This window comes from Halichoeres trimaculatus, unplaced genomic scaffold (genome assembly GCF_033239565.1).
Source record: "Halichoeres trimaculatus isolate MK-OKI-2021-1 unplaced genomic scaffold, fHalTri1.1 fHalTri1_scaffold_23, whole genome shotgun sequence".
NCBI lineage: Eukaryota > Metazoa > Chordata > Actinopteri > Labriformes > Labridae > Halichoeres > Halichoeres trimaculatus.
This window is the reverse complement of record NW_027437201.1, coordinates 13,941,482-13,968,853: the sequence shown is the minus strand read 5'-3', so window position 1 is coordinate 13,968,853 and position 27,372 is coordinate 13,941,482. Positions and strand designations below refer to the sequence as shown.

General features: G+C 43.5%; 1 protein-coding gene and 1 long non-coding RNA gene across 3 annotated transcripts in view; both read right to left on the bottom strand.

Moving 5' to 3' along the window:
- Positions 1–1,616: 1,616 nt before the first annotated feature.
- LOC141785538 (uncharacterized) lies at positions 1,617–16,351 on the bottom strand. 2 transcript variants are annotated; one of them, XR_012597533.1, is made up of 3 exons: positions 16,281–16,351; positions 15,927–16,061; positions 1,617–1,710 (listed from the first exon to the last, which is right to left on the bottom strand). It is a non-coding gene; the product is annotated as an uncharacterized LOC141785538 (long non-coding RNA). The 2 variants fall into 2 exon arrangements; XR_012597532.1 differs by lacking the exon at positions 1,617–1,710 and adding an exon at positions 11,898–12,271.
- Positions 16,352–16,638: 287 nt separating this feature from the next.
- Positions 16,639–27,372, bottom strand: part of jmjd1cb (jumonji domain containing 1Cb) — a 108,532-nt gene continuing 97,798 nt past the window's right edge. Inside the window, exons 13-31 of the mRNA XM_074662854.1 lie at positions 27,194–27,366; positions 26,864–27,002; positions 24,230–26,735; positions 23,898–24,099; positions 22,411–22,625; positions 22,169–22,321; positions 21,755–21,844; positions 21,538–21,662; positions 21,214–21,448; positions 20,873–21,093; positions 20,402–20,770; positions 20,145–20,313; positions 19,969–20,059; positions 19,762–19,892; positions 19,364–19,486; positions 18,871–19,010; positions 18,602–18,778; positions 18,276–18,407; positions 16,639–18,112 (exon numbers count right to left, since the gene is read on the bottom strand). Of these exons, the coding sequence (XP_074518955.1) occupies positions 18,020–18,112; positions 18,276–18,407; positions 18,602–18,778; positions 18,871–19,010; positions 19,364–19,486; positions 19,762–19,892; positions 19,969–20,059; positions 20,145–20,313; positions 20,402–20,770; positions 20,873–21,093; positions 21,214–21,448; positions 21,538–21,662; positions 21,755–21,844; positions 22,169–22,321; positions 22,411–22,625; positions 23,898–24,099; positions 24,230–26,735; positions 26,864–27,002; positions 27,194–27,366 (5,484 nt within the window). The 3' untranslated portion in view covers positions 16,639–18,019. The remainder of the gene's footprint in view (positions 18,113–18,275; positions 18,408–18,601; positions 18,779–18,870; positions 19,011–19,363; positions 19,487–19,761; positions 19,893–19,968; positions 20,060–20,144; positions 20,314–20,401; positions 20,771–20,872; positions 21,094–21,213; positions 21,449–21,537; positions 21,663–21,754; positions 21,845–22,168; positions 22,322–22,410; positions 22,626–23,897; positions 24,100–24,229; positions 26,736–26,863; positions 27,003–27,193; positions 27,367–27,372) is intronic.

Genomic DNA, 27,372 nt, shown 5'->3' with positions numbered 1-27,372 from the left:
TCAGAAGGCTAGATATTCAGAGAGCCTGTTATTTATAAAATCAGAAGGCCAGTTTGCTGGAGGTCAAATAGTAAAAAAAAAAAAAAAAAAAAAAAAAAAAAACGAAGGCCAGTTAGTCAGAGGGTCAATCATTCAGAAAATCAGAAGGCCCATTATTTAGAAAATCAGGAGGCTAGTTAGTCAGAAGGACCTTCAGTCAGAAGGCCTTGAGCCAAAAAAACAGAAGGCCAATTAGTCACAGGGGCATTTAGTCAGAAAATTAGAAGGCCCGTTAGTCAGAAAATTAGAAGGACTGTCAATCAAAAGGGCCGTGGGCCAGAAAATTGGAAAGCCTGTTAGTTAGAAGGACCATCAGTCAGAAGGCCTGTTAGCCAAAAGAATTAGAAGGCCTGTTAATCAGGGGGCAAATTTATCAGAAAATCAGAGGGCTCAGTAATCAGAAAACCAGAATACATTAGTCAGAAAGCCAGAAGATACTTAAGGCAGACCCGAAGGCCTGTTTTTCAGGAAATCTGAAGGCCCTATAGTCAGAAAGACCATAAGTCAGAAAGCCTGTTTGTCTAAAAATGAGTGGGCCCAATGGTCAGAAATGTAGTTTCAATCTCTTCCTATCTTTTCCAACATTAAGAGCAGCCCTCGCATCAAACTGATCTTTCCTCAGTCTTGTTCTGCTGCTGACACTATTTACAATAGGCTTAGACATCCACATCACATCATCCTGAGCACTCAGCGTAACAGGACAACCATTCCCTGAGTGTCTGATGGGGAAATCCTCTCCATATCACTGCTGTCAAAGTCCACAGGGATTACAGAACAGCCTGTACATTTTCCTGGCTGCTTGTGGCCCTAAAACATACTTTGTGTGGTTCAAAAGGTCAGCACAGCCCAGCACAGCACTCTGCGCTGGGCTCAGTCAATAACAGCTCTTCTCCACACGGTTCAGAGAATAGTGAGGATAACAGGCTGTTACAACTTAAGGCCAAGGTGAGGGTGATACTAATGAGTTAGCAAAGAGGTTAGCCAGGAGGCAGTGATAACACAAACACACATGAACACACACATGAACACACACATGACTTTAGTGCAGATGTAGCTGGTTGTTTCTCCAGTTTGAGATAACGGTGTGATTATTCTTTGTAAATAAAACAGTTTTTGTGTTACTTTTTCAGCTGAAGCAGGTGTAATGCTTACCTCTTTTGTTTTAATTTGCAGATTCAGCATTTTTCTTCTTAATGTGGGCAAAGCCTGGGCAGGGACAGGATGGAGCAGGAGAGGGGGTCACGAAGGTCACATCCCTAAACTTTTACAAGGATTCTCCACTTTCATGAGCCCAGCAGCAATCAAAGATCTGAAAGACAATAAAAAGGAAATAAAGACACAACAACACTCGTTCTTTAGTGCCGTCAACGTCTCCTCTCTCTCATTTACATCCTAATGCAACACCCTGCCTCATAAACACTGATAGACCTGCAGAGACTGTGGTCTCTCTGGTAAAATACACAACACACGCACATACACACAAAAACAAACCCAATAATTGAGGGGCCTTCTTATTTCTGCATAAATCTGCTTTGAATGTAACTCTGTTATTCATGCATGTTCATACACACCTTGAAACACTCCTCAGGTGATCTGTCGTTGGGGTTGGAGGCAGCAGGGAGGCTAAAGGAAATCACAGGTACATGTCGCCTCTCAGACACAGTCACAGTTCTTTGAAGATGAAAAAGGAAGAAAAGAGGGCTATTGTGTGAGCAGACCCCAATATAACTGTTTCATCAGCCTGTCAGGAAGCACAGACACACACTCTCACACACATTGAATCTCCCTGAGGCTGATCATGCAGGACGCTGAGCAGATGAAGGCATTAAATCAGTGCTCTGAACTATATTATTATATTTCTGTCCAATCAGTACTTTACACATGGTTTTGTTATTGTTTGTGTTGCTGTTTCATGCTATTTTTAATCTCGCACACTGCAAAAGCTAAATCTTATTAAATGTTTTTGTCTTATTTTAAGTAAATATTGTCTTGTTATACTTGATTTGAGCCCCAGTCAACTGATGAGTTATTTAAAGACAAAAATGAGGTGTGAATTGCTTGGAACAAGTGGAAAAAAATCTGCCAATAATACAAGAAAAAATTGCAAGAAAATTTGCTTAAAACTAGATTCATTTCCTTTTTTTTCCCTCCTGTTACACTGGCAGATTTTTTTTACTTGTTACAAGCAATTTAATTCTTTTTTTTTTTTTTTTGCAGTACAGTTTTACAGAACCTGGACAATCAAAAAGGTTGACAATGAAAGGATAAAGGGTTCTTTAAGCATTTTAAGGATGAAAGTCAACAGTGAAGCTGAAACAATGTGGGGAAAAAAATGTTGCCCTTACAAATGCCTGACAGAAAAATACAAAATAAAAATGTCAGATCAAATAAAACTTGTAAGAATAAAATCTAGGGGGAATTATATTTATTAATTTAATTTGATTTAATTTAATTTAATTTAATTTAATTTAATTTAATTTAATTTAATTTATTTTAATTTATTTTTTAAGACTGCCAAACTTAAAAGAGTTCACTGCTGATGCATGCAGCCTCACAGCAGGAGATTTTCAGTGTGCAGGAGGCATCTTCTGCATTGGTGGCTATTGCAGGTTTAGCACCCCTCCATTATGTGTCAGGACATTTCATACTTTACTAACAGCTGCAGACACACGTCAGCTAACTCCTGATTCTCACACACTGAGGACACAGCAGAAATACATGCTAGTAAAGTCAGGATAGTTTGCACTTACACATGTATTCCACCTGCAAAATGTCTGACAGTTTTTGGGAGATTTGTAGAAAGAGTTTAAAAATGTGCAAACATCTGCTAAAAGAAACATTGAACTACATTTTTTTTCATGTACATGTTGATATTAAAATGAATGAGTGAGGAAGTGAAAACAGTGTCTGCAGCATTAAGTCTGAATCCAGCTGTGCACAGGAGAACAGGTCAGAGCAGGGAGACAGGTTGGCAAGTCCTTCACACACACATTCATACACACACACAGTCACACATATATGCCAAGCCACCCACCCACACCCACAAGTGCACATTTGTGCGAGCACATTTATCATCCAGTTTCACTTTCTGTTGGCTGGGTGTATTCCCATGATCAATCATAGTCTGGCTGTTTGCTCTGCCATTGCCCATCTTTCATTGTCACCTTCAAAGGATCATCTCAACATCTTTGTAGAGCGTGTAGGTGTGCAGGAACTTTGTCTCTGAGCGATGGTGCTTGTTTGTTTTTATTCTTAAGGAGTCACTGAAGTGAAACCCTATCACTGTCCTAGCATGAGCTTGAAAATCTGAATATACTGAAAACCAAGGATACCTCACCTGTCTGCGATAACTGTGGTAGCAAAGATTCTGCATCTGCATGCTTGGAGATGACACCAGGAAGAGTTAAAACGTGTGAGCATGTCAAAGTTTCCTGAGTGAGAAAGTGATCCAGCCTCTGACAAAAAGCAGAAGCAGGTCATCAGGAGATGATCACACTCCTGTTTTGGTTCATCATTGCCACGTGCGTCACAGGTTAAGAAAAGCAGGAACCAAATTTCTACCCCACGCTGTCTTTTCACTGAAATCAATGTTTGTTTCCAGCAGCTTTTGCTGACATGACTAAAAAAGCCAAGCTTCGAAAGTCCTCCCTCCTTCCTTCCCCCTCCGCCTGCATCTCATACTGTCATCTGGCCTGCACATGAACCTCGATCACCTCCTCACCCCAAAGTAGCAGCATGCCTGGCATTGCGTGTGCTTCTCAGCCTTTCACATATGAGCAGATGATACACAGGTTTTTGGCAGAGATAAGTGAAGACGAATGATCTGAGTGATGAAGAGAGACAGAGCCAACAAAGTCAGTTAAAGTGAAGGGGGGAGATTTGTAATTTTGGGGGAAATTAAAAGAAAAGTGCAGCTACGTGTGTCTCAAACAATGTTTGCGTAAACACAGAGATGGAAATGGTGTAAATATCTCCAGCAGTTCATCACCTGGGTGTGATGCAAGTTCTGTGCAAAAGGAAGTAACAACAGACAGAAAACAGAGACAGAATAAGGACATATAAGGTTGTTTCAGCTGCACATGGCAAAAAAACTGAAATCTTATAAAGTGTTTTTATCTTATTATCAGAAGAAAATGTCTTTCTGGACTTAAATTCACCTGACGAGTACTTAAAAGTATTTTTTTCCTAGTTATTTAGAGACAAAATGAGATCTGAATTGCATGTAACTAGAAAAAAATATCTGCCAATGGAACTAGAGAAAAGTTTCTTGTATTAAGACATTATTCTGGTATCAAGCAAATTGTTGAGCAAAATTTTTTTTTCTCTATTGGGAGATTTTTTTTTCACTTCTTACATGCAATTCAGACCTCATTTTTGTTATTAAATTACTTGAAACAAGACATTTTTCTGTACTGGTCAGTTGACTGAAGCTCAAATCATGTATAACAAAACAATATTTACTTGAAAAAGTCAAAAACACTTCAATTTTTTGCAGTGCAGAAGAAATCCAGAGTGATGTCTAAAAATACAGCAGCAAGAGTTGAAAACTAGAAAAGTATTAAAGTGCTAAACCAAACTTTAAACCAAAATTTAAAAGGTAAAGACTCCTTTAAGGCAAGCAACAAAAGTGTACCCTATTAAAAGGAAAATTTGTATCATAATTTTCAACACTGTCAGATAATAAATTATTGTACAAACCTGCAACTAACACCATTGTAGCAGACAGTCTGCTGAAAGAAAGTATAACATTAAAGTAAGACTTAAGTGTTGCAGGACAATTACAGTATGCTTGGCGGAGGTCTGCTCTCTGAGTGCTTTTCTAGTTTTAAAAAGATTTTTAAGTTTGAAATCAGAAAACTTTCAGCCGAACTAAACTGAACTTTTGGTGTACTGTTTTGGGCATCTTGGTGAGTGGATTCAGGTTCTCAGGTGATGGGAGTAGGACTCTTCTTAGCCCAGATGTGCACAAAAAAGGAGCCTCTGCTTCACACAGACTCCTCCTCGAGGGTCATCAGGAAATAGAGAACAATAGAAGTAACCAGACGACCTGACTCCCACCTAATGACTCACCACTTAGCTCACACACACACACACACACACACACACACACACACACACACACACACACACACACACACACACACACACACACACACACACACACACACACACACACACAACCACACACACTACACTTTTAAATGTGAAGGCCAGCTAGCATCAAATAAGCATCACACACCTAAGTTTTGTAAACACACGTGTTAAGGCTTCATGCAGATGTGGTTTGGGTTTTGTTTTTTTTGTTTTTTTTACTGTATCACATCATCTCAGCGCTCTCTGCTCATCCATCCGTCATCCCTCTGCACATCCATCCATCTGTCCTCACATCCATCCTCGTCGTTTGTACCTGCAGTGGGCAGTAAGTGTGTGTGCTGTAGTAACGTGGTGTGATGAATCTGCCAATAAATCAGAGTTGTCAGGGTGGGAGTGAACTATTGGCCTTTAATGGCCAATAAATACAGGTTAGCAGGACAGAGGTTGACTGCAGGTCACAGGGTGGAGGTGTGTGTGTGTGTGTTGTACTAACTGTTGCTGGAGTTGGTTTAAAGGGTTGACAAAGAGTGACCATTAAACTGCTGCTTTTCGACTCCATATCAGAGCCAGTCTTCAAAGATCGTCCCAGAAAATAAGTTCAAACTCTACAGGAAGTGGCTTAAATGGACAAAATGATATAAATCATTTTATTTCCATGTTTCATCCCCTGTTTTTAGTCTATATCATAAAATTTTCCAGATCTGAGCAGCTCTTTCTCCTTCTGAACTCTGAGTCTCCTCTCTGACTGGTTTTCCAGCTGGAGCCATCAACAGCCTCCTCCTCCTCCTCCTCTTCTCATCTGTCCATGTCCGTCTCAGGGAGACAGCGGTCACCTTTTAGCCCTGTGAAAGGCTCGGCCTTCAGCCCCACCTCCCACAGAGACGAAGGGGTCAAAAGCGGTCCAACCCAGGAAGTGATTTTACGCCCTTCACACATGTGGGGAGCTTTGAAGGAGCAGGCAGAGGAGGACAGGAGGCTGGAGGTGGAGTCATAAACAACAGCGGCCTCAGATCTTCTAACTAGCAGCGATTTAATGAAGACACGTTCGCTCTTTATTCACCACTCATCACCCTGATTCCCATCACTCCTCCTGCAGGCTCCCTGTTTTCACCCCAGAATAAAACAATAAAACTTCAGGAAAGGAATTAATTTGATTACAGACTCTAAAATGTGAAAGACTCATAACTGTGTCAGCACGTCTTGGTGCTCATGGGAAATGTGGTCTTCATCTTGGTTAACCAAACACTTGAGTCAACATTGTATGAAAACTACAAAGCTTAAGCATCTATATTTCTATTTATTTCCATCTATTATTTTTTTTTTTCTGTTTTCTCTTCTCTCTCTTTCTCTCAGTTTGTTGTTTAGATTTTATCCCCCTCTTCTCATCCATCTGTCTCTCCATCCCTGCCCTAACCTCCACTTTACCTCTGTCCCTCTGTTACCTTTGTCCAGGGCTATGTATGTTTGGCATGCAGCATGTGTGCGTGTGTGTGTGTGCGCGCATGTGTGTGTATGTGTGTGTGTGTGTGTGTGTGTGTGTGTGTGTGTGTGTGTGTGTGTGTGTGACAGAAGCTTAAATGAAGTCAGCATTTTCCGTGTCTCCTCTGTTGTGTTCATGTGTCAGCTGCAGTGTGTATGCATGCACACACTTACACACACACACTCTGAGTGTGTTTATCTGCAGATGTACACACCGCAGTGTAAGTGAAAGTGAATGTTAATGTGTTGGGACAGCAGGGCGCCACCTCCAGACTTAAACCCCTGTTTGACCTCTGAACGATCATCCCAGTGTTTGACACACAGCCCCAGTCCACATTCCAGCCTGCTGCTTGTGTATGTGTGTGTGTTTAAAAGTGTGTATAAGTGTAAATGTGTGTGTAACCTCTTTATATAACACATGGCTGCATGTACATGTCAGAGGTTATTAATTCATACCTCAGACACTCAGAGCAGCACTGGATGTATGAGTTGAGTCTGAGTACATGCAGTGACACACACCTGTTAACCCTTTCTTCACTTTCTTTACAGCTAGTGCTTGTCTTATTTTAAAAACGCTATGAGGAGGATCTGTTATAATTGCACTCCATCGCCACCTTGTGGCCTAAAGCCTCCGCACACTGTCATAAATTACTTTTAGTGAGGTGACAACTTTTTACTGGATACAATGCGCTGAGGTAAGGGACTTATCAGTTCAGTTAAATAGCGCTACAGTTTGAACATGACATCAAGCAAATGTTGTAGCAGCCTATATGTTAGCGACATTGGCGGTGCTCCAATGTATCTGTAGGGTAATTTGACAAGAAGTAAACACTGTCAGTTTGTATGTAGTTTGGTAGCTGTTTATATTAAGCGCAGCTGGCAGCCCAGTGCTCTAAGACATGTCTGTAATGTGTAACATCAGTAAATCCTGGTTAGCTATGTCCATTCAGTCATCTACCAAGCAGAGCTAACATAACCTCACTCTTCATTTTATTGATAGACTCTCAAATTTGAACAGACCACTGCAGAATAACTGCTGCATGTGGGTTGGAATGAACATTATCACCAACAGCTTAACCCCTGTGTTATAGAGTGATACAGCCTAAGCTAAAGGCTAATTGGCCTTTAGCTCAGATCCATTCGCACAAGAATATGTGATCTACTTATTGCTGACTATAACAGCTATAGAGCACAGAGATTTTAAAATATTTCACTCATGAATGTGAGCTTAGAAGGTGGTCTACCATTGCAGGGTTTCATTCTTTGCAGGGAGTCCAAACAGTGATACCATGATGTACCTTGATACCAATAAACGTCACAACAAGCATTTTGATCCCTGCTCTAAGAAGAGGAAGAGGCAGAATCAGAGTTCTGAGTCTAATACTTTTATTGAACTGTTGGTGTTTTCTGTTCAATCTGAGCCCCTGTTTGAAAGCCGACATGTTAACTTTCTGTACTCCCCTGAACATGGACGTAAAACAAACAGATGAGTGATGTGTGCTGACTGCGGGGTCACAGCCTCTGGATCAGCAGAGCAGGAACCACCATTTGCTGCACACCTAAACACTCACTTCACATGTATATAACAACCACACACACACACACACACGCACACACACACACACACACACACACACACACACACACACACACACACACACACACACACACACACACTCGGAATGACTGTGGTCGTGAAAAAGCCAGCTGTCCCAGCAAGGGAACCCCACAACCTGCACATACATGCCTCTGTGTGTCTCTCTCTGTGTGTGTGTGTGTGTGTGTGTGTGTGTGTGTGTGTGTGTGTGTGTGTGTGTGTGTGTGTGTGTGTGTGTGTGTTTGTGTGTTTGTGACTTTTTCATGACCACAGTCACACAGAGTTCAGCAGCAGTTCATTCAGGGTAACACAGGGTACAGGGAGATACTCCTCCCACCTTTCCTCCCTCCCTCTCTGGTGGTTGGTATATGAGCTTATTTTCATTAGGAGCAGAAATAATGTGTTGGAATTCAAAGATCTGCAAATTTGAAATACGTGTGAAATAAAGTTTCAGATTGTAAAAACTCATCCTGAAAACAACCAAAATTAAAGGGATATAGTTTGTATTTTAGGTTTAAGAATGAGCAGATTTAATATTTTAAATGAAGTCATTTTCATGAAGAATGGACCTAAAAATTTTGGGTGTTTCAGCAGATAACAAAAAACTTAAAACGTGTATACTTAAAAAAAAAAATTGAGTAAGTTCCTCTCTGTGCTGTTCAGGTGGGTGAAAACACATATTTATGTACACAAGTTCCACACACAGCCACACACACTGTTCCACCCACACACACTCCACCACACCTGTCTTCTCTGGCCTCGCTGCCAGTTGGAGTCAGATTCCTGCAGAACGTTCCGGTGAAACGTTATGAAGCGTGAAACAAGCAGTCTGCTGCGTGGCTGCCCGCCCAGCACTGCAGGTGTGTGTGTGTGTGTGTGTGTGTGTGTGTGTGTGTGTTTGTGTGTGTGTGTGTGTGTGTGTGTGTGTGTGTGTGTGTGTGTGTGTGTGTGTGTGTGTGTGTGTGTGTGAGGATAAATTTGGCTCCTGGCAGTGCTTACTTTATGAAGCGACTTGAAGCCAACAGCTTCAGATTTTCAGAAGATAATCATGAGCTGGATCCATATTTACATGGAGCTGATCTCTTCCTGCCTCCTCCTCTCCACAACTCTCCTAAAAACATTTTTTCTTCTCATCACCTGATTTGTTTGTTGTTTGTGAGCTGCCCATTGACACAAAGCTGGAGCCTCATGAACTGAGGCTTCAGAAAATACATTACCCATGGTGCACCACTGTGTAACACATCCTTTCATGAGCAGTGTATGAGTAAATAAGTATCTCTTATTTCTGTCGCTGTAATGTCAGACTCCCTAGTCTCTGACCACACAAACCCATACCTACCCCTCTTCTGATTGGAGGCTCCTGAACCAGACTTTTATTTTCTGTATGGTTCAAAATGGAAATCTGAAATCAGCTTTGGTGTTCTTCCTGTATCCATCATGGCTGCACTGCAAATAACAGAAATCTTACCAAGTGTTTTTTTGTCTTATTTCAGTGAAAAATATCTTCTTAGACTTAATATGAGTCACATTCACTTGACCAGTCCAGGGAAGTGTCTTATTTCAAGTTATTTAAAGACACAAATGAGGTCTGAATTGGTTGTAACAAGTAAAAATATCTGCCAGTTGAGCAAAAGAAGTGTGCTTGTCATGATTAGAACAACGTCTCAATACAAATACATTTCTCCTACCCCACTAGCAGATTTTTTAAGTGTTATAAGCAATTCGGACCTCATTTTTGGCTTTAAATAACTTTAAAAAAGACACTTCTTAGGACTGGTCAAGTAAATGTGGCTCATTCTTAGTCTAAAAAGTATTTTTTTTAACGGAAAATAAGACAAAACACTTGGTAAGATTACATATTTTTACAATGAGTGAATGTATTTTTTTATTAATTGTAAAATTTTAGTACACAACACCCATGATTTACTGATACTGGCCATGATAACTGAGATCTAAGCAAGTGGTTATGTTTTGTTCTTGGTAAGAGTGTCTTATCGCACTTAATAAGAGCCTCATTCACCTGACAAGTCCAGAAGAATTATTTATTTCAAGAGTTTTAAAGATAAAAGACGCCTATATCTTTATATCTTGACATGAGACATTTTCCTGGACTCGCCAGGTGAATGAGGCTCATACAAAGTCTAATAAGACAGCCCTGGATCATTTATTTTATAATATTTTAATGTGCATGTGGTCAGTGTCCGATGGATTTTTTTGTTGTTGTTTTTTATTTAATTCTTTAGAAATTTATAGCAGAGAAATTTTAAATTTTGGGATTGTATGAGAGGCTGTTAGGGACGTTATTTCAATGGGCTGATGTAAGAATAATGCACCTTTGTCGTCTTACCATCTTTGGAAATGTATCACTTTTGCTTGCTCCTTTTTTCTACATATCCATGAAAAACACATCTATTTTTAGACTTCACTGAAAACAAAACACTACAAGTTATTGCATTTATTGCTAAATGCTCTAAGTAGCTTCCAGATTGTCTGCTGGTTCCTCTTAAGGTGAGTTCAGTACAGGTAAACTGAAGCTTGTATGTACGGCTCTACTTTAAAGCTGCTGGGATGTATGAAGACAAATCAACAGAAGTTATGTCACAGAGAAGGTCTTCAAACTCACCTCTACTGTCTTTGATCCTCACACACACACACACACACACACACACACACACACACACACACACACACACACACACACACACACACACACACACACACACACACACACGATATACACACGTAAGCACAGTAAGATATGGAAAGCCTCTTGTTCAAGTGTAGAAGTAAAGGAGGTCGTTCAGAGGACAGATACACGCAGGCAGTCTGCCCTTCATGTAAACCCTTACACACACAAACACACACATACACAACACACACACCCACATACACAACACACACGCCTCTTCTCCTCTCTTTCCCCTCTGCCCTCAACTTAAACCTTCACCCCAATCTTACCCCAACCCTCTCCACGTCGTCTTAACCCCCATCGACATCCAACGCCCACTGCCCCATTACCCTGTTACCTCTGCTCCCCACCCCCACCAACACAAACACACTCACACACTCACACACACACACACACTCACAGAAAGAACAAGTCATTACAACCTGACTTCAAACACTGGTTCGGTAATGTCTGCATATCAGATGAAGATAACGCTGCAGGGTTACAAACATCAGGGCTTCTAACTGGTCTCTTAAGAACCGAACTCTATTCAGACATCTGGTTTCTCTGTTTAGAGTCCAAAATGGATCACAAGAGCTAAAATCCTATTGCAGGAACTATCTCGAGGAGCCTCTAAAGGATCTAAATCAATCGTTGAGGATTTTATTTCCCTCCTGAAAAATTCCCTGCGTTCCTTTGAAGAGAGCAGTTTCCAAAAAACATTGAGCTTTGAGGGTGGAGTCTGCAAAGATTAACTGTCTGTGTGAATTGATGAAAATAAACCAACTCTGGAAAAAGTTTTTCAGTCTGTTTTTTCCGCTGACGGCTTAAAGATTGAGTAAGAGACTAAAACCAGTTTGTGTTTTTGGAGACGTGATCTGATGCTATCCATCCGTCTGCTGCAGAGAGACAAACTGCCCATCAACAACAGATGAGATTAAACTGATGCTATCAGGAGCTTGTGATGAAAACAAACAGATTTATTATCTGAAGTCACGTCAGAGCTTGTAATGAGGGAGGAGTCACTGCGGGGCATCACCTGACTCACATTTTTACAGAGCAGTAAAGAGACATTACGAACTCTGTGTGTTAGAAGGAAAGTTGTGTCACCTTCAGAATAACAAGAGTTGGGTGTTATTGGCACAGAACAATATAGTGTCTCTTCAAGGTGTGAGTGAAGTTACTCATGAGAGAACGTTTGGATGTCATGATGCAGAGTCGGTGCAGTCCTCAAGGTCTTCGTATTTTGAGTTGGTAGCTGGGTAAGGAGCAGGTCTGTAGTGGTCTGTAGTGGTCTGTCCTGGTCTGCTCAGGTACCTCTGGGGCGCCCTGTCCTCACGTCACTGCGGCTCTGCTGCTGCAGCCTCAGACGGGGAGGAGCAGCAGGCTGCCTGCTGTCGACACACACGATTTATGATGCCTAATCTCACTTTGAAAAGCAGCTCCTGTTTGTACACAGTGACTGACTGCTGCCACCAGCCACACACACACACACACACACACACACACACACACACACACACACACACACACACACACACACACACACACACACACAGTAAATTATAAAGCGTTTGAAACTGTCTCTGTGACGTGAAGGACGTTTGCGGTCAGGCTTATTTTTTTCTGTTCGTCTTTTTCTCCTATTTATGTTTCATGTCCTAATTTTTTGCAATATTTTTTGAGTGTGATTTCTTTCAGTTTATTTCCATGAAATCATATCATACTGAGGATCCTACTGATCTATTTTCAATCTAATCCTATTGTATAATTACACATTACATTGCATTAAATTGCATTACATCACAACGTATCCTAATGTACTGTATCATATTGTGTTGTATGCTATTCCAGCAACATGTCTCTTTGTGTGTGTGTGTGTTTCTTTTAGTATGTCTCAAAAAATATCATACCACTGATCCCAGACTGAATCTTATTCTATTATATAGAAGCGTATAACATCACATCGCCTCCCATCATATATATATATATAGCATATAGAATCGCATTGCACTGCTCCACATCCCACCTTATTGTATTGTATCATAATATAGTGTATGTCATCACATATCAATCACATTGTATCATTGTATATATTATATCATATCTAAATATACTGTTATATCACATTGTATCATAATATATCATTTCTAATCATATTGCATTGTATTATATCATATTGCATGACATTGCATCAAATCCCATCCTGTCATATTCCAGCACCTTTTTTTTAACCTTCACCTAATCCCCTCAGTCTGAATGTGATGTGAAGAGTTATTTTGTCCCTGTGTTTGTGTTATCTCTCCCTCACTGTGAATCTTTGCTCTCTCCTCTATCTGTCTCTCTCTAACCCCAACACAGTTGAGGCAGATGTCTGTCTAACATGAGTCTGGTTCTGTCCAAGGTTTCTGCCTGTTAAAGGGAAGTTTTGCCTTGCCATTGTAACTTGCTAAATGCTGCAAAGTCCTGTACTCATGGTGGATTAAGATGAGATAAGACTCCTTATTTTGTCTTGATGTTGGGTTTCTGCTAATAAAATTTTATTAACATTTAAGGGTCTAGACCTGTAAATGTTTTTGTAAAGTGTCTTGAGATAACGTTTGTTATGATTTGGCGCTGTACAAATAAAGATTGATTGATAGATTGATTGATTGAAATTGTCAAAAAGCTGTTAAAGCATCATGCATCTACGGCCTGGTTAAGTCTTTAGTTCTGCCTCTGTCTTGTCTCTTTCATCAGATCCTGAGAGGCCTCAGTCTAAATTTTGGCTCATTTTAAAACCTGATAAAACCACCACTCAGTACGAATTTCTGTAAATTTACATCACGATTCTCAGAAAGACTGATGTTATTTCAATGTTTCATTTCATCTCTACCTAATCAATTTCAGAGAATATCAGAGAAAAGCCTTTAAAAATGATTTAGTAGAAGATGAAGCAGTCTGACTTCTGAAAACTTCTGTTATTGTTGTTGCTTTTCTCGGGACTGTCTGTCTCACTTCTGCTTTCTTCAAACTGTGACCACAAGAGTCTTCATGTGCTGTTTCAAGATGGAAATATACAATTTAAGAGAAAGAAATTATACATTGAATGACAGTTATCTAAGTACATGATGAGGTTAGAGGTTTGAAACCTGTATCAGTCTCAGGGTGTGAGGGGGCGGGGCTACATCTAAAGTGACCTATGGCTGAACCCCGAGGACACTTCCTCTAGCTGTACTTTGACAGGGAGGGCACACACACACACACACACACACACACACACACACACACACACACACACACACACACACACACAGCAGTTGTTAAGCCTGGAAAGCAAGTGTTAACTTCTAACAATTAAAGAGTTAAAAAGATAATACAGAAAGAGGAAAGAAAGGGTTAAAGTGTGAAAATGGAAACAGCAGGAAATGGAAATAAAGTGCGTGCAGCGGAGAGAGACAGAGAGAAAACAAAGAGAGAGGAGGAATAAGAGAATGAGAGGAGAGAGGGAGTGACCTCTGTCTGAACTCACTGGTGAACTTCTGCCTCAGTGTACTCCAGTTAACCTGTCTCACACACGCACACACACACACACACACGCACACACACACACACACACACACACACACACACACACACACACACACACACACACACACACACACACACACACACACACACAGAGCCAGGAGGCACAGTTTCAGTTTATATAATGGCGAGCAGGACGATAATAAGTGTGTTTCCAGTTCAGCTTTGGAGGTATGAATGGGAGCTGATCCCAGCATTAGTCATGTCAGCACTGCCTCAGTCTCTATCTCTGTCTCTCTCAGACACACACACACACACACACACACACACACACACACACACACACAACACTTACACACACGTGACCTTTAGATTGTCAAAGCAAACACAGCAGGGGCAGAGAAAACGTGGAATTGGATAGAAAAACAGACAGTGTCTGTGATCGTCTGCTAAGTGACGTCACCTCAGAGAAAAACAGGAGGTGAAATCTGACTCAGGAGGTATCACACAAGATAGCAACATTAACTTAAACTATCCAAGCTTTGAAAGTAAAAAAAAAATTATAACCCAGCATGACAACAAGACGTGCTGCTCTGAGTTGAAAGTCTGAAAATGATTGAAATGTTGGACACCACCCTCTGTGTGTGGACACACCTGGATTATGTGCACGCATCAGAGAGGCTATAGTCGCAGTGGTTGCTGGTTTGACTCCCAACCACAGCTTTTTGCAGCATCTCTCCACCTGATCCCCAAATTTCCTTACTCAGTGATGATCCTATAGCAACTTTATTTCAAGGGAGGCTGCAAAACAATGCCTTTCAGATCTGTTTATGTTTTCTTTTTTCAGTACATTTGAATAAAACCAAACATGAAGGAATGAGGGAGTTTTTAAAAACAGCCCTAATGATCACTACCAGTGAAGCAAAACGGTCAGAATATATCATAAACAAAATGATGTATTAAGAGTAAAAGTCAATAAACATCTAATTCTTTAAAAAAGTATAATTTATTTTTAATGCTTCAGACTTTTAGGGATTAAATTTTTATATTGAATGTTCGTAGGTTGCTTCAACTTTCTGAGAAATATCACGCACCCCTTCTCTACTTCCCAGGCTTGTTGATATTTTACACCCTCAACACTTCATCAGCAGGTGTTTCAACAGTACCAATGTGCAGTGACATTATATCTCCCTCTTGTGGTGAAATTTGAGTACTGCATGTCAAAGCAGTGATGACAGAGCAAAGGTTTGGTAAGGAGCGGCACCCCCTAGTGGCGACCACAATTAAGTAAATTTCAGCAGAAAAACAAGTCTATTTTCTTAACACATAGAGTGATGGATTGATAGGCTTTTCCAGGTACAGAAAATAATAAAGAATCTCTTATTTCACCAAATTATTGAAGCTAGATATACAAATTCAGTATTGTGAAAATGCAGTAAATTCTGGGCTCACCCAGCATGAACTCAAAAGTGTTGTATTTTTGGTTATTTTGAAGAGGATTGTCAAGATATTCTAACCTAAAAAAAATAAGTAACAGCTTACCTGGGCTGAGAAAGGACTGTTTCTCAGTGGTCCAAGTTGGAAATCAGGGTCCTGGAGTCCAGATGAATGCTGGAGGGACAGACATGAGATGTGTTGGAAATCCACTGTGATAATCTGGAGTGCCATGTTGTTTACCTATAAAGACCATCAAGTATCAAAATTCACCCTTATGGTTATCGAGACCAGAAGTAAAGGATTTCCAACAATAATATTATCACAATATTTATCAAAAATCTGGAGAAAGAAACTGTCAATAAATCTTCACTTTTATATTCTGGTGACCATAATTCTACCAACAAGTTACAAGGCAAAATACTTAAAGAGATAATTAATAGTAAAAAGAAAAAAAACTACCAGACGGTTATGCTTCCTGTGTTTTTGTCTCCCTCCTGTGTTCCTTCTACAAGTGCAGCAGCACGTGAATGGCCACACCTGTACCTAAGTGCCAATTAGGTACAGGTGTGTATGAAATGTGCCAACTAGAGACCGAAGACAGCTGAACAGATACCTATGTCTTCACAGACCTTTGTTCTCCTGTTGCAGGCGCTGTCCTTCAACATTTTCTGCAGACTTAAGTTTCCTCAAACACAACACGAAACACGACTCAAAATGTTTGATAAATCCATTTTAATGGAAAATGTAAAACCCTTTTGAACTTCAATGTACAAAGCATGTAACACTTGCACTTTAAAATTTGAAATTGAAGCAAGCCATGTTTTAAAAAAATACCTCAGTGGATGTATATATATGTATATATTTACACATTATAGTAAACTTTTTCATTATTTCATCTTTTAACTTCAAAAGTTCACCATAGTAAATCTTAACAAAACAAAAAAAACAAGACAATTCATTCTTTTCTTAAATAAATTACATCTTTTTTTCCTAAATGTATTAATTTTACAGCAAATACTTTTTTTTCATAAAATGCTGAGGAGTAGAAGCCGTTTGTTCTTTCTTTACATAATACATCTTTACACAGTCTTTACAATAGTTTGGCAGTTCATTTTCAAAAAAAATGTTTTTATGGCATGAGGACTGTAGAGCATCAACATTTCCCAAAGTTACAGGCATTTTGTGGTGTGTGTGTGTGTGTGTGTAAGTGTGTGTGTGTGTATGTGTCCTCCATCACAGTAGAGCCGTATTACAACTGAAAATCACAGAGCAAAAGAAAACAACAGAAACTGTACACGTCACATTTACATTAATGCTTTTTTGTTTCAATAACATCGCATATCATAGAGCTATAAAATAAATACATCTTCACAGAGGGAATAAAACGTCTGTATGAAAGAGAAAATTAAGAACGAAACAGCAACAGATAGAAGTAGAACAGAAGGACGAGAACAGACAGATTACAGAAGGAACAACGAATGAGGGAGCAGCAGAGCTCGTCGCCCGCTGACTGAAACATCTGAGAGATTTTCTTTTGCATTTTTCCCCTCTCATCTTTTTTCTTCTTCTTCTTCATTTTTTAGACAGCAGAGATGACAGTTTGGGTCCTGATGCTGCTTGCTGCTGGTGATGCTGTCGTGATTGGCAAAACTGTCAGTCCAAGTGGGCTTCTGCTGCTGCAGACAGGGATTAAACCTCCTGGCCTTTTTTTTTTAATCCACAGCAGATTACAGCATCTCTGTCAAACCTGTAAAGTGTACCTTAGAGGACCTGGATCCCAGCAGGATGCACCTTCAGTCACATTTGAAGTTCAGTTTGGTTTCAGAGGAGGCTTGTAGTGCACTTTCACTGCGGTGTAGTTTGTTAAGGCTCCGTGTGTCCTCTCTGTGCCGTAAGTCCATGAACACAGAGATGAGGTGTCGCGGTGCTCGAGGTTTAATCCCTGTCAGCCCAGCAGACCCTTTAGGTTTTGTTTTGTCTCCTCTTGGCACTGAAGGTTCAGGGTGATGATAAAAGTAGGCGTGCCTTAATGTTCTCACCCGGGAAGCTCACGCTGCAAAGTCCCCCTGAGTCACATGACCAGCTCCTGCAGTCACGTGACACAGTCCTCCTGTGAGGAGGAGGCAGGTGTGGGGAGAGTGAGGTGCTGATGGGAGGTGCGTCCCTCTCTGGAGGCTGTAGGCGAGGTGGAGGGGGTGTCATGAGTTCTCTTCCTCGTCGTCTTCCTCTGAGCTTCCTCCCTTTAAGGAGCTCACGGCCTCCTTCACACAGTGGAACAGGATGTTTTTCACCTGAGGAGGAGGAGGAGGGTCATTTACACGGCTGCACTCAGTGACTGTTTCACTATAAGTTTCTGTTCCTGAACTGGAAAGTGTAAACATTTTCTTTAGCTGTGCAGTGGCTGGATGCTGATGTTAGTTTCTGAATCTCATGAGGTCATGATTTCCTCCTCACCTGTAGTTTATCTTCATAGTTGACCTCCTCTTTGTTTGGCCGCAGCTCCTGGGTCAGGTGGAAGGAGTTGGCCACATGCTCAGGAGACACAAAGTCATTGATGACCTGAACACAGCTGTGGAGGTTCTGCACCTGTCAGTCAAAACAGAGGGAGGCCGTCAGCACACGTTACTGATCCCTGAACTCAGATAACAGCAGGACACAAACACACAGTGAGCTCATGTCAGCTTCTGAAAGGCATGAAAACATCACGGCGTTTTTTGCCTGGTGATCCAAGCATCTGTCTGGCTCAGGTAAAGGTGTTTGTGTGTCTCTATAGTTGGTACCTGGTGCATGGCCCCGGCTGGTATCAGAACAGAGTCTCCCAGGAACTGAACCACAGTCCAGCCCTGAACTCCGTGTTCATCCAGCAGCCGCTGACGCTGCTTCCTGCTCAGGTACAAGCCCTGCTCTCTGATTGGGTCCTGTTCAGGTGAGACGTCCAATCCCTGCTCCTTACAGATCTGAGTTTGTGATAGAGAAATGACGAGAAATTAATGTTTGCACTCAATTCAAAGTGTTTTCAGTGATTCAGAGGCAGTGTTAGACAGCTGACCTTGTGCAGGAAATCTCGCATTTTGTCCAGGTCTCTGTTGAGGTAGATGTGCCACAGCGCCCCCGGTGTCTCACTGGAGTCTTTGAGCCTCTTTCGAACCCCTTCATCCAGATCCTCCTCCTCCAGGCGCTTCAAAACTCCTACACACAGAGACACACACATAGTTTTTAGTATTTACAAACATATGCATCCACACTGTCGCTGATCCTACACTCTCCAGCTGTTGAGTTAATCTTAAGTTAGTGGCTGAGTCTTTATTAATGTTACACAGATAAATTAAATCACACTGAAAAATGACTTGGCAAGAAAAAATGTTTTTGTTTATGAACATTTTTTTTTTTTCAGTTTTTAAGGGGTTTGAAAAAAAAGAGGTAAGACTAGAGAAAAAACACATCATCCAGTCCTTGTTGATATTTTCTGAGATTGTAAAAGATGGATTTCAAACACCAGTTTACAAGAAGAAGAATAACCCCGATTTGACAGTAAGCCTTACCAGTTTTGGACAGGACCCCGTTGCCTTTGGCTACTCCTACATAGACCAGGACAGAGACCACATCTGAGACCTCCACATGGAGGTTAGCAGTCCCAAAGTCCTGGTCCTGAGACGCAGCAACACCTACAGAGAAAACAACAGATCATTGATTAGACGGCTGGTGATCTCAGCTCCGATCATTCTTTCCCAAAACTTTGCAGCTGAAAGTGCCTCACACAGAAAATAACAAAACAAGCATCTCTGCACAAAACGACTTCCCCTCAGGGACATGAAGCTGAAGTTATCTGATTTAAAGCTGTTTGCATCTTCTTCTATTATAGAATCTCAGTTTTTGTCTCCCTTATGTAAACAGATATAAGATAGGATGATGAATGTGGGGTTCAATAAGTGAAACCTACCATAGGCACAACATAATCGTGGCCCCAGATCCGGTCTGACAAAGAAAGATGGCAGGTGGGAGGCCAGGTTGAGGTTTCCCTCTGGATCCGAGTACTCAGGCAGAGGCAGGTTCTTCATCAAGTCATCGTATCTGCAAAAACACTTCTTTTAGCTGACGATCACGTTTAGATTTGTTGCATCAAAACTGAAAGGATCTTTGTGTTTACCTTGAAGGCATGAGCGCCATAAACTCCTCCCCAGAAGGCCAGTCCTTCAGTCTGTACACCATCGGTTCTCCATCCTTGGACTTTGGCCGCTCTGATCAGGGAAGAAGACTTTAGTTAGACTGGATCAGAGATAGTTTATGGTGACATCACGTCAGCAGAAATTTGATCAAACTCACTGGTGATGTCCTCGAACCCATCCCAGAACTCTTTGATCCCAGAGTTGGACACCACCTGGTCTTTGCAGTTCAGCAGGTCTCCCTGATGGTCTGCAAACTCCTGGTTGAAGGAGTCGGCTTTCCAGAGAGTGGCATTGAGTCTCTTGTGGATCCCTGACACCAACACGGGCTGAACAAACAGAAGAGATCACAGCTATGATGTTACCTCTCATCTCTGTCCTGCTTAATGTCAGCATGACACTGATCTGCCTCCGTACCTGTCCGTGTTTCCAGCCCTCTCTGAACAGCTTCCAGTTGTTCTGGTTGCAGTGATCCTTCAGCCACAGTAACCGTCTGTTGTTTAACCAGCAGTGGGGAATGTCTGGATACTGATTGGTTGATTCTTCTTGTGCCACAGTGGTGACAGGCGCTGGTTTCTTTTTCTCGGGTTTGACATCCTCAGCTGTAGCTGTGGCAGGACTGCTGTTGTTGTTGTTTCCCACCTGGGTGACTGGCTCCTGCTTGATGGACTCTTTGATTGACAGTTTCGTAGTGATGTTCTGGCGACTGGCGGGGATTTTATTCTCTACTACTGATGCAATGATGTCATCGAGGATGTTGGGCATGGAGCGCCCACCTTTTCCAGTCTGGTGACAGAAGTAGAAGAGGAAAATGTTTACAACCTGATTTGACATCTTGGTTGACAAACATCTGACTGACACATCCAGAAGCTGTGTTGATGTGTGTACCTGTGAAGCTGTAGAGTAAACAGGTGCGAAAGCGATTCCTGCATCAGTAGATCCCAGCTTCAGCTTCCCTGCAGTGGTGGTGAGCAGGTCTCTGAGTGTGGAGCCCTGCTCTGTGCTGTTAGCCACCAGTGAGGTAGCTTTGCACTGCTGCAGCACCTCCAGGCTGTCCCCCTCCTTGTCCTCCTTCACAGATTTACCCAGAAGAACGGACTCTTTGTTTTCTGTCAGAGAAACAGGAGGAAGAAGGTGTTACTAATCCCTAACTTTGTGATTCTTCCTGGAGGGGAAATCTGTTCAAAAGAAAAGAATGATTCAGGAGTTGCTCAGATTCAGCCCCTCACCTTTCTTTTCCTCCCTGGATTTCTGCTCAGCCAGGTCGGCGAGGAAGTGCAGAGGTGACTGGGACTCAGGAGGGGTGACAGGAGAGCTTCCTGGGTCACTGCCTGGACTGCTTCCTCCTCCACCTCCTCCGTTGGTCTCAGCTTTGGTACCTCCTTGGTCAGAGTTCTGCTGAGAGCCCGGCTCAGCTTTCACCAGAGACAGTTTGTTACTGTGGTTCAAAACATTCTGCAGAACCTGCAGGGAGAGGAGACGAGTTATGCTTAGAGAAGATGAAGAATACATATGAAGGTTGAGAAATAAGGTCAAACATTAGCCAAGGGTACCTGTGAGACACCATTGGTGGCTGGTAGTTTGGTGAGGAGGCTCTGCTTGTTGGTGCAGGGACAGTGGGATTTGATTTTGTGTTTTTCCCTCAGACTGTGCATTGAAGTCACTAACTCTGTCAACACTGAAACATCCATAAGAAAGAGCAGATTGTTACTGAGCTGGAAAGAAGATTTAAAAACCTCACAGGTAGAAGAGATGGAGTGTGTTCTGTACCTGTGCCAGGTATGATCTGTGTTGGCATCAGGTGTTTGTGATCGTGAGGTTGGCCTTTCACACACTTCAGCCAGGCGTAGAGTTCTTTATCTGGTCAGAAAAAGGCACAAAAGAAGTTCAGTGAACACCATCAAACGAGCAACAGAGACCATCAAAACAAAGTCAGGAAAAGTTCAATCCTGCAGAAATGAGCTGCAAACGGCAGAATTCTGTATTACTTCGGTCTTTCAGAAGTAAACTAAAAAAAAGCAGCTTAAACGAGCTAACTTGGCATTTCTTGATGCTCTGTTTGACCTTTAAGGCCACCTTTAATCTGCCACCTCTGTGATATGCCTGCATGTTGGAATCCCCGTGCAGACTGCTTGTCTGGCCTTTCTTTGAGCTCCTAACTGTCCAAACAAACACACCACTGACCTTTGGAGCTCCTTCTCTCTTTAGCCTTGTAGCAGTCCAGGCAGACAACAAAGCCGCACTTCTGACAGACCCAGTGGATGTTGAAGAGTGTTGCCTCACAGGCGTCGCACATCTCCCTGACCCCTCTCACGGCTCGCTTCCAGGCCATTTTGGCTGCAACGGAAAAACAGAATGATTTAAATACAAGATTAGCTAATCATCTTTACTCAAACTGTCTGCAGCTTAAGGAAAAACAAACCTACCATCCTTCTTGATCCAAGAAACTGCAGTGTTTTCCGTCACAACCATCTGACAGAATTTGTCTCCAATGAAGCTGAGGATGTACTTGGCAGTGGTTTGGTCGAGGTGGCTTTCGTCAATCCCCCCAGGGATCCACAGGGACAGGGCTTCATCGTCAAACTGGTCCGGAGCTGAGAAGCCGTCTATCCGTATGACTCCGTTCTTACTGAAGGAAAGTCTGGAAAGAAGAGAAAAAAAAAGAATCAGTGACTTTGTCCAACGAGGGTAACAGACGTCGTAGACCTTCGTGACAACTCGGTCTGGAAGGACTTTTTATGACTGAGATATGGAGCAGCAAAAGGATTCTGCGTTGTAAAATTGGGTGCGGTAGTCTTCATATGCTCTATCTTTAACCAAAAGAAAACTTTTGTCTATCAATGTTGAAAACACGCTCTCTGATCAGGAGCCTTTTAGCTGCAGGCACGATAGCGAAGCCAAAACAGTCAAACAAAAATAGTCCTCTGGCACAAACCCAACCATTTATTCATCCCAAATCTGAAATATGTAAAAAGCATTAAAAAAGTAACCCAGTAAGCTTTTAGAGCTAACATCAAGAAAAATGTCCAGTGTTTATTTTTTCACCAGAGATCTGACAGAGAGATTGGAAGTGCAGAGTAGGACGACGTGTTTTCCAGCTTCATTTAAGAACCTTCAGCTAATGGAAGTCACACAGAGTTCATGATCATCCTCATCACATTCAAAGGATGCAGCTGCAAACACCGGACCAACACAAACATTCCTTTCAGCCTGATAAATCTCTACATTTCTGAGCAGTGCTTACATTTTAATATCTAAAGCAGTGTGTGAGTCATCGCTGTGAAAGCACCGTGTCAACAGTGTCCTCAAAAAACCCTGCCAGCCGACGTGGATGTTTATGAAATTGCAGTCTACTGGGCCAGACAGGGAGGAGGTGAGATGAGGTGAGGGAGAGAAGCAATTATAAGTGGAGATACAGAGATGGGGAGTGGGGGGGGGGGTGGGGGGGGTGGGGGGGGGGGGGGTAGAGGCAGGGGGAGATTGCAGCAGCAGCAGTTCTGCAGAGAGTCAGTGAGGAAAAGATTATAGAGCAGAAAATCCTCTTTGACAGATTTACCCTGTTAGACCCCAGACTGCAGCTGCTGCTGCTTATCCAACTCAAGTGTGCGTGTGTGTGTTCAGTGTGCATTCACAATAAATATGTGTATTTCAGAGAGAGAACACAGACAGAGGCAGCACTCTCTGCTCAGGCTTTATGATAAATAATATATACTCTGTAGCTGGGGCACGACGTGTTGTCCTCACAGGATCTGTGTCACTCTGTTCTGACCTGCAGCTTCTTTGTCACGAAGCTGCGCACTTTGCATAAATTTAGTGAGGTAAGAGTAAAAGAATTCATCACTGAGCTATACTTAGAAAAGGTAACGTGAGGGAAAGTGTGAGGAATGTGGAAGAGAACGGTGTTTGAATTTACCGTCTGAAATAGTAGAAGCGGCAGAAGACGGGGGAGTGTGCCGGCTCCTCGCCCTTCTTGCTGCGGATCACTCTGCACTCACGACACTTCTGCAGGTTGGGCCCGATCTCTGAGCACGAGTCATCCTGCAGGAAAGACTCCCCCGTCTGCTTCAGCTTCTTCACCTTCCTCCAGTCTTTCAGGACGGAGCGTGGGATCCCGTCTGAGCGTGAGAGAGACAGTTAGTGATAAATTAGGTACAGCACTCCTTCAGTGAAGCTCAGTTTGATATTTCTGCCTGAGGAACGTCTTACAAATGATCATCACAGCTTTAATAAACAGCTTTTACTTACTGCTGCTGGCCAGTTTGAGCTTGGTTTTCTCCCGGGCTGATCTGAAGATGCCGTTGGGCTTCACGTCATCTTCGTCCTTCTCGTCTCCTCTCTTCTTAGCCATGTCATTCTGTTTCTTCTTGTAGGTGGGTTTGGGCTGGCGCTTGGCTCTGCCCTCCATTTTGCTCTCACTAGCATCAGAGTCGTCTCCACCGCTCTCTGAGCCGGACTCGTATGTTCGTTTGTTCCCTCGCCGTGATGCTGGAGCTGCTTTCCTCTCCTCCCCTCCTCCGGATGCTCCTCCAGACTTCTCCTCCAGCTGTCTCTCCTTCTCAGCTTTGATTGTGCTGTCTTTACTCATCTCCACCTCGCTGGAGGTGGAGGCGCTGAGGTTGACTGTGCAGGGTTTGATCATATCAGACATGGCGGTGGTGTTGCTTGTGCTGGTGCTGGTGGTGCTGGGCAGTTTCTCGGATTTGGAGCTGGTGGAGCTTGTGGTTGCGGTGGTGTTCCTGTCCTCCTCTGAGTGTCGGGTTAACCAGGCTTTCTTCAGCTTGTGGTAGTTACTGGGCTGTCCGCTGCTCCCCGAGGATGATCCAGAGGTGTGGCCGTTGGGTAGGGGACTGGACTTTCCAGGTGTGGTGCTGCCGCTTGCTGAGCTGCAGCTTCCGCTGTCGATGGAAGAGCACGAGGCCTGGCTGGAGGAAGGAGGAGGGGGCGAGCTGTGAGTCGGCGGTTTGTCGATTAGATCAACAATGAGGGAGGAGTTTCCAGTTGTGATGGATGTTGGAGCAGAGGAGAGGTTATTCCTGGACTGGGCTGCAGCTAAGGCAGCTTTGTGCTTCTTAAGGTGGACAAACGAGGAGGAATAAGGTTGACTGGAGCCAGAAATAGAGCCAGGTGTTGGGGTGAGGCTTGGACTCGGCTGGGGCGTCCCTGCTGGACTAGGGGGAGGAAGTGACCCTCCTGGAGATGTGGTGCGTGAGCCTAACCCTTCCTGGTGGTCCCCTGGTCCTGAGTGGCTCAGCATCCACCCGCCATTGCCAGTTTTAGGGTTTAGGATATCCACTCGAGATGGCAGTGGGTAGCCCAGCTCAGGATTGTGTGCCCCACTCTTGATGCTGAAAGCTGACGCACCTGAAACAGCAGTCCTGCACACAGAGTTGATTATATCAGCTCCCATAATTCCCTGCACACCACGCATTGAATTCTTTTTATACTGGAGACACATGTCGTCCAGGTTGGAGTTGGGCAGGATCACCCTGCTGGCTCCGAGCTCTCTGATACTGTCTCCCAGCCTGGAACATTCCCCCTGAAGCTTGGTCTGGTAGAACCTCCCCTGAGGAAGTTCCTTATGGATCATAGCACCAGATTTGTTAGCACCAACAGGACTGTCGTACTTCATGGATGTTGACGGGCGCACAATGACTGATGCCATTGCTGCTTGAGGCTTGCCCCTTGAAAGACCTTTCTCTCCAGAGAATGAGCCACCTCTGTCCTGAATCATCTCTCCGCCCCTCCACCCGTCCGTCAAACCCTCCCCGCTGATGACAGAGGCCACAGAGGTGACAGCCGTGACATGACCTTTGATGTCCCTGAGTTCTGGTAGCAGTGTGGGAGGCTTCTGCTGCTCTGCTGATGTTTTATTTCCAGATGCTGCTAAGCTTACAGGCTGGATGGGTGTGAGCGTGGGTGGAGACAGACGCCCGCCATAACCGGCTCTCTCCCGCTCTCGTTCACGCTCCTTCTCCCGCTCCCTTTCTCTCTCTGCAGCCTCTTTGCGCTCCAGGGCATGCTGGGTAGGCGGATGGAAGACAGGTGCTCGGTGGAGGGATGGCATGGCCCTGAGCTGGAGTTGCTGCTGCTGCTGCTGCTGCTGTTGGTGGTGGTGGTGGTGGTGGTGGTTTGAAGCCGAGTAGGCTAAGGATGCAGAGGAGGAGGGGGAGATGGCGGGGCTGCGCCGCTCTATCCGCTCCATGCCTGCGTGGTGCTGATGCTGCTGCTGGACCAGCGTCACCTGCTGGCTCAGCTGCTCTGTGATCTTCCCGGCTAAACCCTCCCCTCCCTCTGGCTGGTGCTTAATGAGGGGAGGGGGCTTAGACAGGGATGCTTTGGAGCTGTAGCTTCCCAACGCTAGAGCACCCTGTCCAGACACAGCGGCTCCCACAGTGGCCACAACCCCCGGAGTCCCCACAGACACTTTGTCGTAGTAGGAGCTGAGTTCCTTGGAGGGGTAGAGTCTCGGAGGCTCGTTCACGACGCTGTTAGAGAGCGTGGTGAAGTAGTTGCTCTTTTCTGACTGGATGACGTGGGGATGGGCGTGGCTGGCCTTGGGGCTTGGGGAGGCAAGGGCTGGTATCCGGACCGGGAAGGCTGGATCCCTGCTTCTCTCTCTGTCCCTGTCAATGCCAGGTTCACTGGAGCGCTGGATCTTTGCCGTGAAGGGAGCAACCTCGATGCTCTCTTTTAGGATTTGCCGATTCTCCTCTTTGTATTTACTGGCTCGCTCTGCTGCCTGAACTGCATCCTGGGAAACACAATGCAAAGGCTGTCAAAGACAGAGCCAGACTGCAGTCATTCATAACTCGTTTTACTTTTCTTACGCTTACTTTGATTCAAAATCATGTTGGGAATAATTAAAGAGTAGTCGTGTACCTGTGCATTCGCCTGGCGAGCCTTGCAGTGAGGATCCAGGTAGAGGCGGTGTAAGTGGATATCTTTCCCTGTGGGGGTTCGACTCCTGTCTGTCTGCTCCTGCTTCAGCTGGGCCAACGTCAACGTCCTGATCGAATCTCTGCACAAAGATAACAAGAAAATATTTCATTTTATGAAGGTTTGCTTTGGAAATCAACAATCTTACTCAAACATGGAGGCTAAATTAAGATATTTATTTATTTGAAAGGGATTCTAGTCCTTTTTTGACATTTCACCTTGAAAAGTCATGATAAATTGAAGCCAGCCCATGTTACTGAGACTTATACTCACTCTTTATGAAGATCCATGCTGGCCTTTGTGAGTGGAGGGCTTGCGTGTGTGTTGATCTTGACGGGAGGCCGGTGGGGATCAGCACTGGCTGGTCTTACAGGAACGTGGCTCAGCAAACCCAGACTGTCACCAGCGCCACCGGCAGTTTGGTGCAGCCACGGACTGGCTGTGTTCTGCAC